A 16,361-nucleotide genomic window follows, 5' to 3' on the forward strand; every position below is an offset into this window, starting at 1 on the left:
TATTTATAGTAAATTTGATTTGTAGCAAAATTATTCCGCGTTTAATTGACTCTCCTGCTCCCGTTTCTGAATTACCGTGCATAGCTGCCATAAATTCTTGTTGTTGATGTCAACCCTTCTCCTGTTTTTTCAAACCGAATTTCAAATGTTCATTGGATTGAATCCGAATTTTGTAAAGATGTTATGAATAGGAGCATTTTAAACTGGCACTGGACCAGTTCCAATCACTTTGACCTAGTAATATTGTGTTGCACATCATTACAAAATAAAACCTCATTATGCTGAAATATAATCGCAGCATTTTATAATGGGTTGTAGATCATTGGGAGACTTCAGAAAATCTATTAAGCTTTTTTTCAATATACGGCAATATCTTTGCATGTGTGATTTTAAGGATATCAAGAAATGTGGATTTTTTTTCTGGGAGAATGGTTTTTGAAATCAGTGGAATGGAAAATTTTGATACCATTGAATGCGTTTTTTTTTTTTTAAAATATATGTTATTATAGATGTTTACTGCTTATATAGCGATAAAAACTGCCAGGGTCACTTAAAGTGTTGATCAGTTAAGTGGAAAAATATATCTACTAAGTGGAAAACAATCAACTTGATCTTTCTTTAAAGGATAATTGACAATCTTATACTTAGAAGTTGTGTGCTTTTACGATACATCTACCATATATAGTAAAAGTAGAAGTCATCATATTCAATTGTTATTATAGGTAAATATGAAATCAGGAAATGAACTTTACATACAATGTATACATGTATCAATAAATGAAACCTAATTCATTAGCATTGTGAAATTTGTATAGTATCTGTAGCTTATATCGTATTGATCGATGCATATTTTTGATGTCTTAGAACTTTTCTTGTCCTGTCAATTTAATAATGTTCATATGTTTATTCTTTTAACACCAAATTTAGTTCAAATCAATATAGCGATCCTATGGACATATTTCTGTGGAAGTAAACAACTATTCATACTCACACAGTACAATGGTGATGTCATTTAAACAGTCAATAATTTGTAAAGATCAGCCTTGTGATAAATAAATTAGGTTCTACTAGAGGTTAACTTTAGGGATGTATCTCTGAACTGTGTTTCCTCACTGCAGTATTTAAATTTCATTAATTAATACTGAATTAATTGTCCGACTTCCAATCCCCCAGTGAAGTATGTGGATGGACTTTTAGGATAATGTATTCTGAGTTGTTGTGGTCTGTTCAATATCTGTCGCCTGCAGGGACCTAGAAGTCACTGAGGTTGACTCGATGCCAACATGTGTGATTATATTCAAGGGGAGGCAGTCGACGGCCCCAGGAAAAGAGTAAAACTGTTCTCTCCAATCGGGTCTCTCCATCTTTAAATTGTACTGTAAAAGCCAAAAACATGGGGAAATAGCACGTTCTTGCACTCCAAACATTTTTCTACTTGACCATGTCACGCCATGCAGATAGTGACGGCCTTGTCAGCAGTGCACCCTGTCTTTGCTCTGTATCTTTGTTCTGTAGCGCACTGAAGCCTGCAGTCAAATATCAATCTTTTTAGAACTGTCTGACTCTTGCTAATTTTCTGTAGATGTCAGTCAGTAATCGGCATGTCCAAAAATTACAAGGGGGAAAAAACATTGGAACAGATCTTGAAGATAAAAATTCATATGCTGATCCGCAGCTGCAAAAATGCCTGCATGTACCCAATCACTTCTGTACACGATCTCTGTATTAAGGCATTCTACTTATCGAGAAAAGGTCAAAATTACCATTTTAAGGATTAAGCCTAATGGAACATAGTGAAAATAAACTTTCTTTTTAGAATCTGCCTTTTCTTTGTTGTATTCAAGCAGGAAACTGTTTTTTAGTTTAAATTGTTAGCACTTATGATTCTGTTGTGTCACCTAGCTTGCTTATGTAGCATCAAGGTCCCGATTAGATCTAGATTAATGGCCGTCACACCCTTTATTTCTTTGACTTCAGTGATATGGATCTATCAATGCTAATTTATGCCAAATTCTTCCATCAATCTGGTCTTTTACAGTTGTTCTTATGATCTGCTGTTTTGAAGTTTTAAGATTTTTGTTTTGGTGTTGGTATGGATGAAGTGAAGTTATTATTTTTTTATATGATTTTAAGGTATTGGTAACTTTAAAAAGAAATACAGGGTTTTTAAACTGATGTAGGGCTAAATGCATTGGAACTTTATTTTCATAAACTAGATGAAATGTTTTGCTTATAACATTTTTAGATACCAGTAAGTCTTTTAGAAAAGGGAAAATCCCCAGCAACCTCTTTACTGTCCAGTGACAAACCAATGATTGGTCTTCATTTTAAAAAAAATCATGTTTAATATACAGACAGCTAAAAAATAAATTCCATGATCAGTCTTCTGCAGATTTCCACACTGGATGAAGAACATTTGTATTTACTTTAACTTGCGGAAATAACAACCTTTACAAGTAATAAAATTCAGTGGTATAATTTACCTGAATGAATGTAAATGAAAACATCAACGTAATGAACATGAATTAAGTGGCACAGTTCACAATTCACCTTCCTAATTAAACTGTTTCAATGAAAGCAAGGATGGTACCAAAGATATACCAGAGAAAATGCCAGGATGAAAAATATGCTAGCGTTGTTAACTGACAGAGTATATTTTTTTCATTGTCTTACACAACTAATAAATAAAGCAGTGCAAAAAGGCGCTTGGTCTACTTGTACATAGACCAGGAATTTTTTTTTTTTACTGCAGGAAAAATGGTATGAAAACTAAAATCTGTTGATTTTGTTCGTTATCAAGAAAATTACATAATTTTGTTGTTCATGTGGGTGTTAAGATATGAGTTCTTTTGCCAGAAGAAAGTCTTGGTTATACAATTATATAATATATTTACATGAGATGAAAATTCGATTAGAGTCTGAATGAAAGACTTGGTGTAACATGAAACACCTACATGAATGTTCCTTGGAAAGACTGGGCACGTCCATTTATTACCCATGTTATTGTACAAGAAAGCATTATGCAAAGAAAATGCACTTTGACCATAAAATGAAAGTTTGAAAGTTTTGTATTCTTGTAGGGAAATATTCTAATGGCTGATACTTTAGTGGTTAATACATTTTCTCCCCATCCTTAGAACTTCTACGCCACACACACACACAAAATATTAAAAACTTTTAAAAAACTCAAACGATTGGTCAAAAGAGAGGACATTGTTTCTACACAAACCAAAAAATAACTCAAAAAAAAAGAAGCAAAAAGATTGGTCAAAAGAGAGGACATTGTTTGTGCACAAACCAAAATATAACTCAAAAAAAAAAGAGCAAAGAGTGAGAGAGGACATTGTTTCTAATATGGGTACACATTAATAAATAATTCAAACAAAAGAGTCATTGCTGCTCCCGTCACCTTCTGTCGTGATGACAATGAGCTGTGTGGGAGAATGAACAGCCCTGTCACTCCTGGTCCAACCAAAAAAACTTGGCCGGGCCAACATCAACCAATCACAGTCCCCCAAAATACCTGGGAATAAAACTGTTGTTTTTGTTTATATATATTGTTGCTGTCAGATCCTGTAGATCTAAAAGCCTTTTGGTTATTTTTATTCTTATCTTTTAATAGAGAGAATAAAAATGAACCATCTACTTTTAATATAGCTTTTATATGTGTGTATATACATGTATATCCGTTTGCTTCAACAAACATGTTTCGTCAACTTTAATATATAAAACGGGGAATTTTGTGTGGTTTCCTGTTGTTTGGAAGGATTCTAGGGAACTTTGAGCCCTTGTAGTAATTGCAGCATCTCTCTCCGGTATCTGGAATCTATCAGGAATTAATACCACTGTTATATGAGTTGTTTATGGTGTATATCAGAGCAAAGGCCATTAAACATTGAATTGACATATTCCAATACATTGGGTACACATTTACCAAACCAATTTCTTAATTAATCTAGCAATTTTCTCCCCTGTGGCACTATTAAGCCAGTATCTTTGATCCACCTTTATTAACAAGAATCTGTAACAACTGCTGTGTAAATGAATAGTGAATGCTGGAAGAGGCAGTCTGTGATTGATACTCTGTAGAGGTTGTCACGAGTTTCCTACAAACAAGTCAGCTAGGATACGTCGCACTGTGTCCTTCCTCTGTACTTGTACATACAGAATGCATGGGAATATTGTACAATCTGATTCAGACTTTTGTGTCGGACACAGTCGGCTGGTACCAAAGACGTCAACAGACCCCTTTGCTTGGTACCTATCTATTGTGTGATAACATCAGTAATGGGACCTTGGTCATGTGCATTCAATACACATCTGCTGCTACTGGATTTGGACTGATTTTTTGTGCACACATTTTTGGACTGCATTAATTTGCCTAAAATCCTTTTTCTTCCTTAAATACTGGGAAAAGGGGTCAGAGATTGTGAATGATTTATATGATAAATTCTATTACTGAAAAAACTTGTTTTATGACGATTGAGACTCAGGAAAACATTTAAATGATTGCGTAAATTCCGATTCAATTGGCAGGCATACTTAGGGAGACTTCTCTGTGGCATTTTTGAGCAGCTCTGGGAGGACAGAGTTTATGGCTGACTGTTGTCTCTTTTATGTAGATCTCGGTAAATAGGAAAACTATCCAGGCCTGGTGTATGTTTACAGCTGTGTCTAACCAACGCTGGAGAACAGCTACCCTTGAACCATTGCCAGGAGTCGTATTCATTACAAATGTTCATAATCATTCTATTTACTAACATGCACCCCCAGGCTATTTTGCATATTAATTCCAATTAACCAGTGGTATTGTTTTAGTGGCTTCAGTACAGCTTTGAGATAATTTGATAAACTGAGTTGTTGGACTGAGCTTTAGTGGTGAGGATCAATTTTCAAATGAGGAGATGATTGGTATAGCCTCATTATTGATAATTTAAAATATGCATATCTGCTCTAAATCAATGGAAAGGACATTCACAATTGATGGAATCTTCCCAGCCAAATTAAATGCAGCATGAAAAGAGAGAAAGTTTCATGCATTGAAGACTCTGTTTAACAGGTGCTTTATTCTCCCTATGTGGTATTTTCTTGGTTTGCTGCCCATTAAAAAATTCTTTTTGGAGAAATTGTCTTACATTTGAAAAGAGGAGTTAGATATCAATTTATCAGCAGTAAAACTTTCTCCTTTGAGTGCTATAGACTCCCATTTGTCGAAGGAAGTGAACAATGTAACAGTCAGGATTTTCCTCAAGGACATATTGCAGAATCGGTCAGGAAATTCTGTGCTGTTTGTACTTTTTCCCTTTAATTTCTTTTGACGTTGAAAACCTAATTATATATCTTATTTTGTGAATTAACTTCTACCAAGTGTTTAAACCCTCTTCAGGAGACGCTTTTCCCTGATTGGTGGAAACGATTGCGATTGATTTGGCTGCATGTCACTTAGGTTTCTGACGAACATGCTATGATGTATAAACCTAGACAGGCATAACACACTGGTCACTTACTGAGGGCTTGTGTATTAACATCCATCACAGGAGGTCAGGGGTCAGCACGGGATTATAACATTGGACAGACTGTGACCCAACACCCCCCATGTCATGTCCCAGCAAAACCTTTATATACACTTCCTCGTGAAAACAAAACAAGAACTATATCATTGAGCTGGGAGGAGGTGCTGGCTGAATTTGGCCGGTCACTGGTAGGAAGAAGAAATTCACAGGATTGAATCACCTGTTGATTGAGACTTGCCAGAACTCACCTGAGTAAACGAACGCATCCTTTATCACAGAGAACCCCAACTTGTTGCCAGAAGTTGTTCTGACTCTCCAAGGAATGAGAAAAAAAAACTATTCAGATGCTGTGGTGCTAACAAGAATTTTCTTGATTTTTTTTCCCCTCTGAGATAATGGAGGGCATGATTTTTTAAGCAGTCGTGGAACATTGATTTTATTTTTGTGTGTGTGTGCAATTTTAAAATTGTGGAGATTATTATTTGATTTTCAAATTGGAATATTATTACCTATGGGATGTGGATTTTCTAAGTCACAATGATGTTCCGGAAGGACAAAGCTAGCCAGACTCCGGATCATTGTGTACACTGCGTGTACACAGATGATGAGGTAGCCTATTACATGGTAGGTACTGTAACAGAGGGGGCAGGGGGCAGATTTCACACCCCAAGGTCATACAATGATAAGATAAAAAAAAAATTCTAATTGGGCTTAATTTTTATCAGTCCCTGATAAATGTACTTTGTATGAACTCGCATATTCAAAAAAAAAATTCTGTTCCATTTTCAAATGGTTTTAAAAATAATTTCAGCTCAAAAAATCCCCTGTATAGTTTGGACTATTTCCCTGATATTGTTGAGTTATAAGCTTTTGTGTGGTGTAGATAGGAGTAAGAGATATCAGTATTGGCTCTCTGTAAACTTATCAGTGCCTTTAATCTTTTGATAAGCTTATAAACTGGTTCCCTGTGAATATTAATCTCCAGCCTTTTTTTCATGTCTGAATATTCTCCTCTGTTTAATGTTTGTTTTCGCTATATGTATGTTTACGAAGTACTTAGCTTAGGGTAATGTTGACCTGTAAGGCTAATCATGGTCCACGATTTAGGGGTTTCAGCCCTCCATGTTTATACACCTCGGCCCTAGGCCATTTAATTACCCAGCATCCCCAGTATTCTACGACCCTTTCCAAACAGTGAATGATGGTCAATGGTATTATCAGGTCGGAGATTTTTGCACAAAGTAAATATGGCTGTCAGGGGTCCCATGGAGATCATTAATAAGGATGAAGCATCACCTTGTGAAATCTGTCAAAAGATTGCAACAAAAAAGCCTATCATCTTTATACAGAGATGATTTATGTTTCCTTTTCCACTATTTACACTGCCTGACAGAATCAAGACAAAAATCTCGCGTTTTGTGTGCGGTCTTCGTATTATTTTTTCTTTTCTATGCTGTATTCGTTGAACATCAAATTAACACGATTTTGTATGGTAAGCCAACTGTTGGATCTTGTACAGGGTTTGCAGAGTCTAAGCTGCCAAGTTATGAAAACTTCAGATTCTGTCTCTGTGGTGGTAAAAAAAAAAAAGATGGCCTAATTTTAAAATCCCAGTCATTTATGAAGTATGACAAATGCCATTAAAAATCCATCACTTGGTCTAAAGTTTTGGGGTCATAAATCATCTAGTAATGAGGACAGCTTTACTAAAGTCGGCTTTTTTGTCATGGACTTTGGTTTTTATTCATTATTAATAGTTCTTATCAATATTGAAATCTTATTCATCAGAAATGTTGACTGATTGTTGAGGTACATAGTTAATGAAGTCATACAAGGCTAAATTTCTCCAGATCCTAATTACCGCAGAGGGATTTTCAGTTTTACATTTTTTTCAAGAAAACCTTTCAAATTCTATGAACATGTATTGGATGATATATTGGATTAATTAGTGGCAGATGTCATTTTACTTTTTTGACTTGGAACTGATTTCTTAGAAATTCTTTATAGTTTTTTTATGTGATTTTTAAAAGGAAATTTAAGCAAAATACAGAAAGTTTCATGAATTTGTTGTGGTTCAGATTATTTAGTGAACCTAGATTATGGAAATTGACTTAATTCAAACAGGAAAATGATGTCAAAATACTCTCTGGCAGTGTTAAAACTTCCACGATTTTGTGACACTGTTTGAATTGACACATTCCATTAAACTTTGATCTGAAAGCTGTTTAAGATGTTTGTACTTTTGTTAAAAAAAATGTGCAGCTCTCTCATTTCCAGTCACTAGAGTGACCTTTTTGCACTTAATAACCAATAAATGGCTTTTTGTACAGTATTTAAGACAGGCAACTGTAATATTTTTTCCCCAAAACTTCACCATTGCCAGACTTCCGCACAGTTTTCAGAAAAGAGATACAGGTATTTAAGGGTAAATAATAACCATGACCCAAGCAGAACAACAGATGACAAACCAAGACAAATGAGTTTACGCAAGGTGTTCGTGTGGGGACACAGAAGGAACTGAATGAGTGGCATAAAAAAAAATATCAGGAAAAGAAAATCCCCAGAAACTGTTGCGTTTTGTCCTTCCCTAATATTTCTATGTTCCGCTGTTGTATGTTCTGTTCTGTTCTGTATGACAGCTTTCCACCTTCTCTGCTGTAAACAACATGGTTGTTAGGGAACAGAAGTGTGTTTGTATATGTTAATAATAAGCATAGACTTTTGCCCTCCTCCTTGCTCACCTACATAAAAACCATTTAAATAAAACCACAAGGTACATGTAGGTCGCCACGGTGACAAGTGACCTTGACTTATCAAGTAGAGAGAGTTTCCTGTTGTAATTAATCAAAACAATTTGCATGGTTTTTGTAATGTTCATTAATTTAAGGCAAGGTGTGCCAGTCTAGTTAATTAACAAGCAGGAAATAAAGTCTTTCTAGCTCTCTCACATGAAGAAATCACGATCATTTGCATTATTTCATATTCCATCATTGATCCTGACTAGTGCAGATATATTTCTAGAGTTACCTCTCTTGTACTATACTGATAGGTCCAATAAGCATCCACTGTTAGTCCTAAACTACAGATTTGGTGTAATTCTCATAAATGCACTCAGTTGATGTTATAATCTTGAAGGAACTGAAACCTTTTTATGTAGTAAATGAATAGAGGTGTTGTCTTGTGCACTTATCTGATCAGTCAATTGCAGAATATCTACCATTGAGAAGTTTTTAGATTTACACATTTTAAGTCCTTGACAGTTGTCTTCATTCCAGTTCTTGACCATGAAAGGTCAGGCTTAAGTGTTGTGGTGTAGAAAAGAAAATTGGCCATAATAAATGTGAATAATAAGATCGAAGTGACACGGGTGACCTGTCATGCCTTACTTATTGAATGGAAATAGTACATGCTCTCCCTGTCAACTCCTCTCTCCATTCACAACTGTGGGGGAGGTCTGAATTCAGCTGTTACTTGGGGTAGAAGGTGTTTGTTTTCACAGCAAGGGGAGGGCAGCAGTCTTTTGATTGTGCTCCGGCTGACTGTAGGTGTTAACCAGTATGGATTGATCACTCCTGGCTCTATAATGCAGCAGTGTTGGCTATGACGTAAGTAGGGCAAATTAAGTCAACATCCACTTGTCCTTTGGCAGCAGAGCTGACTGCAGACCTACAGTATGCTGCACACATAACCCCACCGCTGATTCTGCAGTGTATGTGAAAGAACACCATTCATCCCCAACCCACAATGTTACCATTGTATGCACTTTACTGATAGCTAGGCCATTATTCTGTCCTCACCTCATGATGCACACAGTTTGACATCATTTACCTGTATGCATTCATTGAATGATTTAATCGAGGTAACCTTGATCTAATTGACTCGGTGTGTCGGTGGATGTTTACTAGAGGAGTCCATGACGAAAACATACCACATATAACTGTGAATGAGAACCGCTACAATTTTATGTACTTCAGTCTCTATCTCTCAATTCTTAAAATTTTTGTTTTGGCACCATGCGTGAAAGAAATATTCAAGTGTCAAACCTTGCTGGTACCCACTTGTGAACACTTTGTATTTCAAAAGCCGAAACATTAGTTTAGCACTCTGACATAGCTCTTGGTTACGCATTAAGATAAAAATATCGAGGAAATTACACAAAAAGAAGTTCATTGTATAAATATCTTTCTTCAGCACTGCTGTTGATATGATTTTTTTTTATTTTAGTTTTCCCATCAAACGCATTAGGTGCATCCTGGTAACTTGTAACAAATGATTTAATTGGTTAATGCTTCGCAGTTGTGTAAGAGGTTTTTGAAGTTTAATTCCTTGTTTTCCACCAGAGAATTCAGCTCCTTCTCCTAGTGATGTCAATAGGAAAGTAATGAGGGAAAAAAATCATTAGAGGCATCAGATAAACAGAGGTTGTAGATCTCAAAGTCAATCTCATATTAGAAATTGATTTTTTTTTCAAGAAAAACATCGGAGAAAGAAACTGCATTTTCTCACTGTGAACTGATAACCTTTTGAGAAGGAAAAAGTTGTTGGTAAAATAGTTGATTTTATTGAAGGCATAGCGGAGAAATCTCAGCAATCATTTTCCATTGATTTTTCATTAGGTTGAAGGGAATTTTTGGATAGAATTGACTGGTCACTGACTCAGGCAATATACAGTGATGTCTTTGATTGGTTCCCACAAGAGGTGGAACTACTTGACAGGTCGAGCGTGGTCGGGTACTAAGTGCCTGCCTCCAATTTGAAAAACTTGGAGAAATGCTTCTTTTCTCATGAGAATATATACCATTACAAACAGCGAGGAAAAAACATCTTTTTATTTTCAGAAATTTATTTTTATAAAATCAAGACAGTTTTCAGTTTTATACTAAGACATAGGAAAATCCAGAATGAATGGATGCATTTTTGAAATGAGCTGACTCAGCTGTGTTTTCAGATACTAGTACTTTAAGAAAGTGAAGAAAGAGAAAGCAAACCTTACATGTACAAATAGATTTATTTGTACAGTGTATCAACTTCCTGGCAAGGTTAGATTTGTATAGCAATCGTATTTCCGGTGGTTCTGAAGTGGGAACTTTAAGGGCAAGCAAACCAAATGAAGGTGGCAAACTATTAAAAGAGTCTGTGTAATTCTGGAGGCTGAGATAGGAGTCAATTACTCGGGAGATCTCGAGATATACAGACCTGGCACTCTGTTGCAGTCAAGTAGTCCCTACCAGCCTAAGCTACAGGAGACCTTATCCATGAACCTAGCAGCAAGAGGGGTTATCGTGTGTCGAAAACCTCACCACAAGGACAAAGGATCGTGTTGTTAACTGTAGATGTACATGTGACTTTTGATGATGTTGTAAAGCTGCCTCTAATGAAACAGGATCTGCACTCTCTCTCTTTGCTGTGGATCTCAAGATTCTTGCTGGCTTTTATTTCTTGGAATTCCAGTGTTTATATAATTGGATTTTTTTAGACAGCTGATGACGTATGGTATATTTATCTGTGAACAGCAGACTGGAGCTTGGAAGCTGTGAACAAAACACTTCACCTTTTAGTTAAAAGACTTTTCAGCTCGAAAGCAAATACAGTATTTCAAAATATAAATATGATTTTTAAACACACCAGGAGATAAAGGAGTTCATTGAAAAAGGTTTGTTCACTTGACGTCACGGCTTGTGACGATTTATTGGAGGGACCAGCTGTATTATAGCCTTGGGTTGTGCCATTGCATACTTATCAATGAAAATCCCTACCGATTATGACTACGAATCGGATGACATTTTCTTCGATTCATCGGTGGACATGTCTACCAAGAAGCAAGGGAAGGTGAGAGATCACCAGAAAATTCGACGATGCTATAGTGAGGTAAGGTCACCATGGAAACCTGCTTTATTATAGCAGTGACAATTTATTGCAGATACCTGTTAACCTTTTTAATGATCTTTTTAGGTAAAATTTTCTGTGGAATATGATATTGATCATGTTTGTAAGCAGATCATTTTTCTCTGTAGTCATGTTGTACAAGTTTCTTCTTTCATTAACTGTCAGTTGACGCTGTCACACAATCTTGCATTAATTATGGTACATGAATTAAGGAATTTTATTCTTCTTCAATGGGTTATTTCATTTGTGTCAAGATGAGGGTAAATAGATACAAACATTATGATTCTTGGTTTTTCCTCTGTACGTATTGAACTCAAAGTGCTAATTCTGAACAGTTGTCTTTGAGTCGGGCTGGCATTGTAAGAAATATGCACGCAACCAGACTTAAACCGGTACACAGAGTATCTAGGATGGAAAGTGCTGCATTGCTATTGTACTTCTTCGCTATCGCACTGACTGACAGATCGCCATGTACTAACACAGAAAACAACAGTTGTATTCGCAGTGTAGGTGTCACAAGTACAAGCTTTGCTTTGGTGTGGTAGAAAGGTGGCCATGAGATGAGGTGGTGGTTAAGTCCTTTGCATTGTTTGTGTAATGGGATACATGTAAGATGTATGAATTAGTTGTTGAGGTCCAGTGTCACGTTGTGCCAGACGTCTTGTGTGTCAGTATGACACAATAAATGCTTCATGTTTTATTTTTTTCGGTATCACATTCTGCGTATTAAATACTTCAAACTCGTGTTTTGGAATGTGATTTTTCTGTGGTTTTTTGGTTATTTACTTGTCATTAATCGAGGGGATATCTCTCCATTTTAATTGTGAATCCCCAGATTTTCTCCATTCTAATTCATCTGACAAAGTATTAGTATTAATGTAATTTGCTATTCTTTTATAACACAGGTTCATTCTAATGAGTACAAATGTTTGATCTTTTTGTACCAAATTTGATAATGAGATTCGGCAATTAACATAAGGAGAAAGCTTATCTATCCAGACCACACATTAGCAGGTTGATTTGACTGAGAATCTAGACTGTTGGGCTGACAGCTACAATATCCTCACTGTTATATGGTCAGCAATTGAGAATACATTTTCTCAGAAATGGTACTGTTGGTGAATGGCTCCAGCACTGCAACTTTCGCCTGGCCATGCTTTTATTATACATTAATTTTTAAAAAAAACCTGGCCATGAGTACATTATACATTTTATATTTATTTGAAAATACCAGTAGGCATTTTTATCTCAAACATCCACTCATTTGCATGTTTATTTGGAAAATTTTAATTTATTTAATTTGAATTGATGATATTCATGCCACAAATTCTTTTTCTAACAATCTGCAACTTTCTGATGAATTTTTAAATATTACCCTATGAATTCATAATTGTAATATATACTGTTAAAGGGCAAGTGAAGAAAAATAATGTTACTCTTACATCCTGTCAACTATAAGATCTTGTTTCCTTATAAGATAATAATAAAATAAACTTGAATAAATTGGTCAAATATATTAAAGAATATTATGGTTTCCAAATATATTACCTGTATTTGAATAAGAAGAAATGAAACAAATTTAACATATTTCATATCAGTACAAATCAGCCTAGAAACTTTGTCATTTTATGGATTCTTTCGTAAATAAATACTTATACTGGTATATATTGTTATCAACATTTGGGAGAGGGAAGTAGTTCAGTCATTCAAAAGTTTTAAATTATTGATGCACCTTTCCTACCATCTTAGATTTTTAAAAAATTATCAAGGTATAATATGTGTTGTGTTGAATTTTTTTTAGCTCATTGATATACATTTTAAGTTCAAACATTGACGCAAAACAAAAATTCTTCTACCAGGAAAAATTCAAAGACATCTTAATGCAGGAGTCATGCATATATGTTTTCCTATAAAATAGATATTTTGCATTTAGAATCTTGGCTGTGGTACAAATGATTGGTTGTTAGGGGGTTGTTCCTACAATCCAAAGTAGAGGGGCGAGATGTCTATAACCCTCGAAGAAGCAGAGTTTCTGACTGCAATCTGAGATTTCTCTGACGTCATTCTTCTCATTGAAGAAGCCTCTCATAATAAGCTTTGGAGCGTTTGATTCTTAGATCAGGTCTGAGACTTTCTCCTGCAGGTCATCAGGTTCTTATGGGCCTGACTCTTCAGGAAATGTATACTATCCTATTACCCTTCTTCAAGTTGGTGGTGTATATTATATTATCAATATCACATTTTCATTATTTGTAATCGTGTCTAGACTGAGAGACTGTCAAACTTCACTTCCCTATTATCTTACCCCTTTCAAACTTGTTTTTTTTGGAAGGTCACAACTTATAGCTGCCCCTCCCCCCAATCCCCATTTACCTCCCCTACCATGGAAGAAAAGAAATGTGGAACATTTAATGTGTGGCTTCCATTGATTTTACGCTTTCATAAATTTCTCTGTCTCATCACAATTTTATTGTCTTTCATTCTTAGTTGAAGACCCTTGCATTCATTATTATATTCTTGCAAAAAAACAATCCTCTCTCAAGTTCATATTTAGAATTTACTTTAGTTGAGAACTTGGTGCTTCAAGATGATCACATTTTCTGACAGTAATTATAAACTCAATCTTGGCTTCAAGTGACGTTCAATAACGCTATTAGTTCCTTGAATATATATATGTCTCTCATTCTAAGCTTTATATGAACAAGGGGAAAAAAAGCTAAAGACTTCCAGTCACAAAGAGCAATGTAGATAGGTATTGAGATGTGGAACGATTAAACCCCTCTGATTGCTATCTATTGTGTTGCGGGGCTAAGGCCTTTGAGAACAAATTGGCATTTACGTCATTGAAAATGTTAGAGGTTTGTATTGGAGGTACAGTGTGCCCCTGTCTGTATTCATGGCCCGTTCACCCAGTCAAGCATGCTTTCTTCATTTAATTCTTCTTTATTGAATAAAACACCCCATCAGAAATACAAATTGCAATAGATATATCTGCTATGTACTCTTTTACCATTGTGGACTTTTATGCCTTGCCAAATGCTTTTTACGGGGAAATGAAACGAAGCCACAGCCAAGACTCGGTACAAGAGGTATAGATAGTTTTAATGCTTCAGGATCTTTTTCTTCCTACCTTTCAGAATCTTTCTTTGTAGACTGTGGAGAATGGGGCGATTGTTTATCGTTTTGATCTATTCTTAGATTGTCTGTCGATGTTTTTAAGAACATCTTCAGAGTACTCCACTACTCGTGTCATTGTAATAATTCTGAAATGCTTTTTGCGGTAGCTCCAGGGTGTTTCAAGAATGTTGAGGTTACAGAGTGGAATGATCTTGGCTCCTGCTACTAAGAGCATAATAACCCCCTATTCCCTTTTTTTTATGGCCCCAGAGTCTAATGGACAATTGTAATGTTATTATCTACAGGTCATATATTTTCATTAACTTTTTAAGCATATCAGTATTGAGTCAGTAATATCATTGGGTGTTTCTGAACTCTAAATTTGAATCATAAGATTTTGTCTGTAACTATCCGGACTTCTGATGATATGTGAATTAGTACCGGTAGAAGGATTTATTATTTATCAGAGGTATGGCCAGCCCTTAGTCCTAGTGGGACCATTAAGGAATATGTTCCTGTAATTCTGGGAGAGTGAAATTGGTGGGGTCCCTTAGTCATAAACTCTGGGATTTAGTGAAGGGATGGGTTAAAGCATCCCACCATTTACGCAGCTTCAAAAAAAACTGATGCAAGCACTACAAAGATGTTACAGATTTGATGAATTTACCTTTACTATATTAGAATAAGCTTATAACACTTAATTTTGGTTGTCTGTATCAGTCAAATTATTTATTCTAAGTAGAGTGCTGATTTTATATAGTCAAACTTTATTGGTGAAAATGAAATTCAATCAAAGCACTAGATAAGGGACTCTCATGGGTACCAAACATATGATTAAAACTCCCACACATTTTGCTGATGTACTTTACAATGAAGAGTCTTACAGAAAATTTGTTTAAATTTGCATCTCTTGGATAAGCAATTTGATGATTTCTGTATAGTTGTTTTTTTCCAAGAAAAAGAAAACTTGTTACTATTAAAGGATGATGACGTTGATTTGAAGTGTTACTTGTTCCTTGTGGTTTTTCTACTGATATGTGTGTTAAATTGTAGTCTGCATCAGATGCTAATCTTACAAACTTCCTTATATTGATACCAATCCCTCTTACGTCGGATCAGTTCAATGTGATTTCAAAAAATAAGGTCTTAATAATATTAGTGAAAGGGCAAATGTAAAGGGCTGATATTTAGTGAAATTTTGCTCATATCTTCACCATTTAATGTCAAAAATCAGAGGTTACAGCTCAATATGGTTCTGTAGTGTCATCAATTACAGAATCCTAGTTTGGCAAAATAGTGAGGTCTCAGCAAAATCTTCCATAAGGCACAGACTTGAAACAAATTATTCCTGCTTTTATTGCCCACAGAGGCAGTACTTAATGGTGACCTGCTGGGGTCCTCTCTTCGTATCATTGTACTTGAGGGATAGCTGCTCTGTGATTCTTCTGACCCCTGCATCCTGCCGAGCAGGCTGTCAGGAGTATTGATTCTGATGGAAATGCAAGTTTCTTGTTTCTATGATAAAGAGGATCAAATCTTAATCAGGAGACATTAGCAATGCAAATGAAGGTCCACAAACAAGGAAATTACTGCAAACTCGGATATATCGTCATCAAGGGCAGGCTCTGTAGAATGGAAATGACTGTGGGATTAGAGCTACAGATCCCCTTGGGCCTTCTTTGTTGTCACCAAAGGCTCTGATAAAATCTTATTATGTAATAGGCATGATGACTTACAGTACTTGCAATAGTGTACATATATACACATAGAGTCACATGTAGGCTTGACTTGGAATTGTGTATTCACCTATATTCACACTTAGGCTTATGTTCTAGCAGAGACTTG

General features: G+C 35.6%; 1 protein-coding gene across 8 annotated transcripts in view; it reads left to right on the top strand.

Moving 5' to 3' along the window:
• Positions 1-16,361, top strand: part of LOC128186245 (cGMP-inhibited 3',5'-cyclic phosphodiesterase 3A-like) — a 70,281-nt gene that overhangs the window by 34,427 nt on the left and 19,493 nt on the right. Inside the window, exon 1 of one of the 8 annotated variants that reach the window (XM_052856039.1) lies at positions 4,332-6,137. The exons of 4 other annotated variants lie outside the window; for them this stretch is intronic. In XM_052856039.1, the coding sequence (XP_052711999.1) occupies positions 6,051-6,137 (87 nt within the window). In that variant the 5' untranslated portion in view covers positions 4,332-6,050. Of the gene's footprint in view, positions 1-4,331; positions 6,138-10,599; positions 11,382-14,347; positions 14,489-16,361 lie in introns of those variants that run through there. 3 more of the 8 variants (XM_052856036.1, XM_052856037.1, XM_052856038.1) reach the window with 3 other exon arrangements.

The sequence above is a fragment of the Crassostrea angulata genome, chromosome 5, assembly GCF_025612915.1.
Source record: "Crassostrea angulata isolate pt1a10 chromosome 5, ASM2561291v2, whole genome shotgun sequence".
Taxonomy (NCBI): domain Eukaryota; kingdom Metazoa; phylum Mollusca; class Bivalvia; order Ostreida; family Ostreidae; genus Magallana; species Magallana angulata.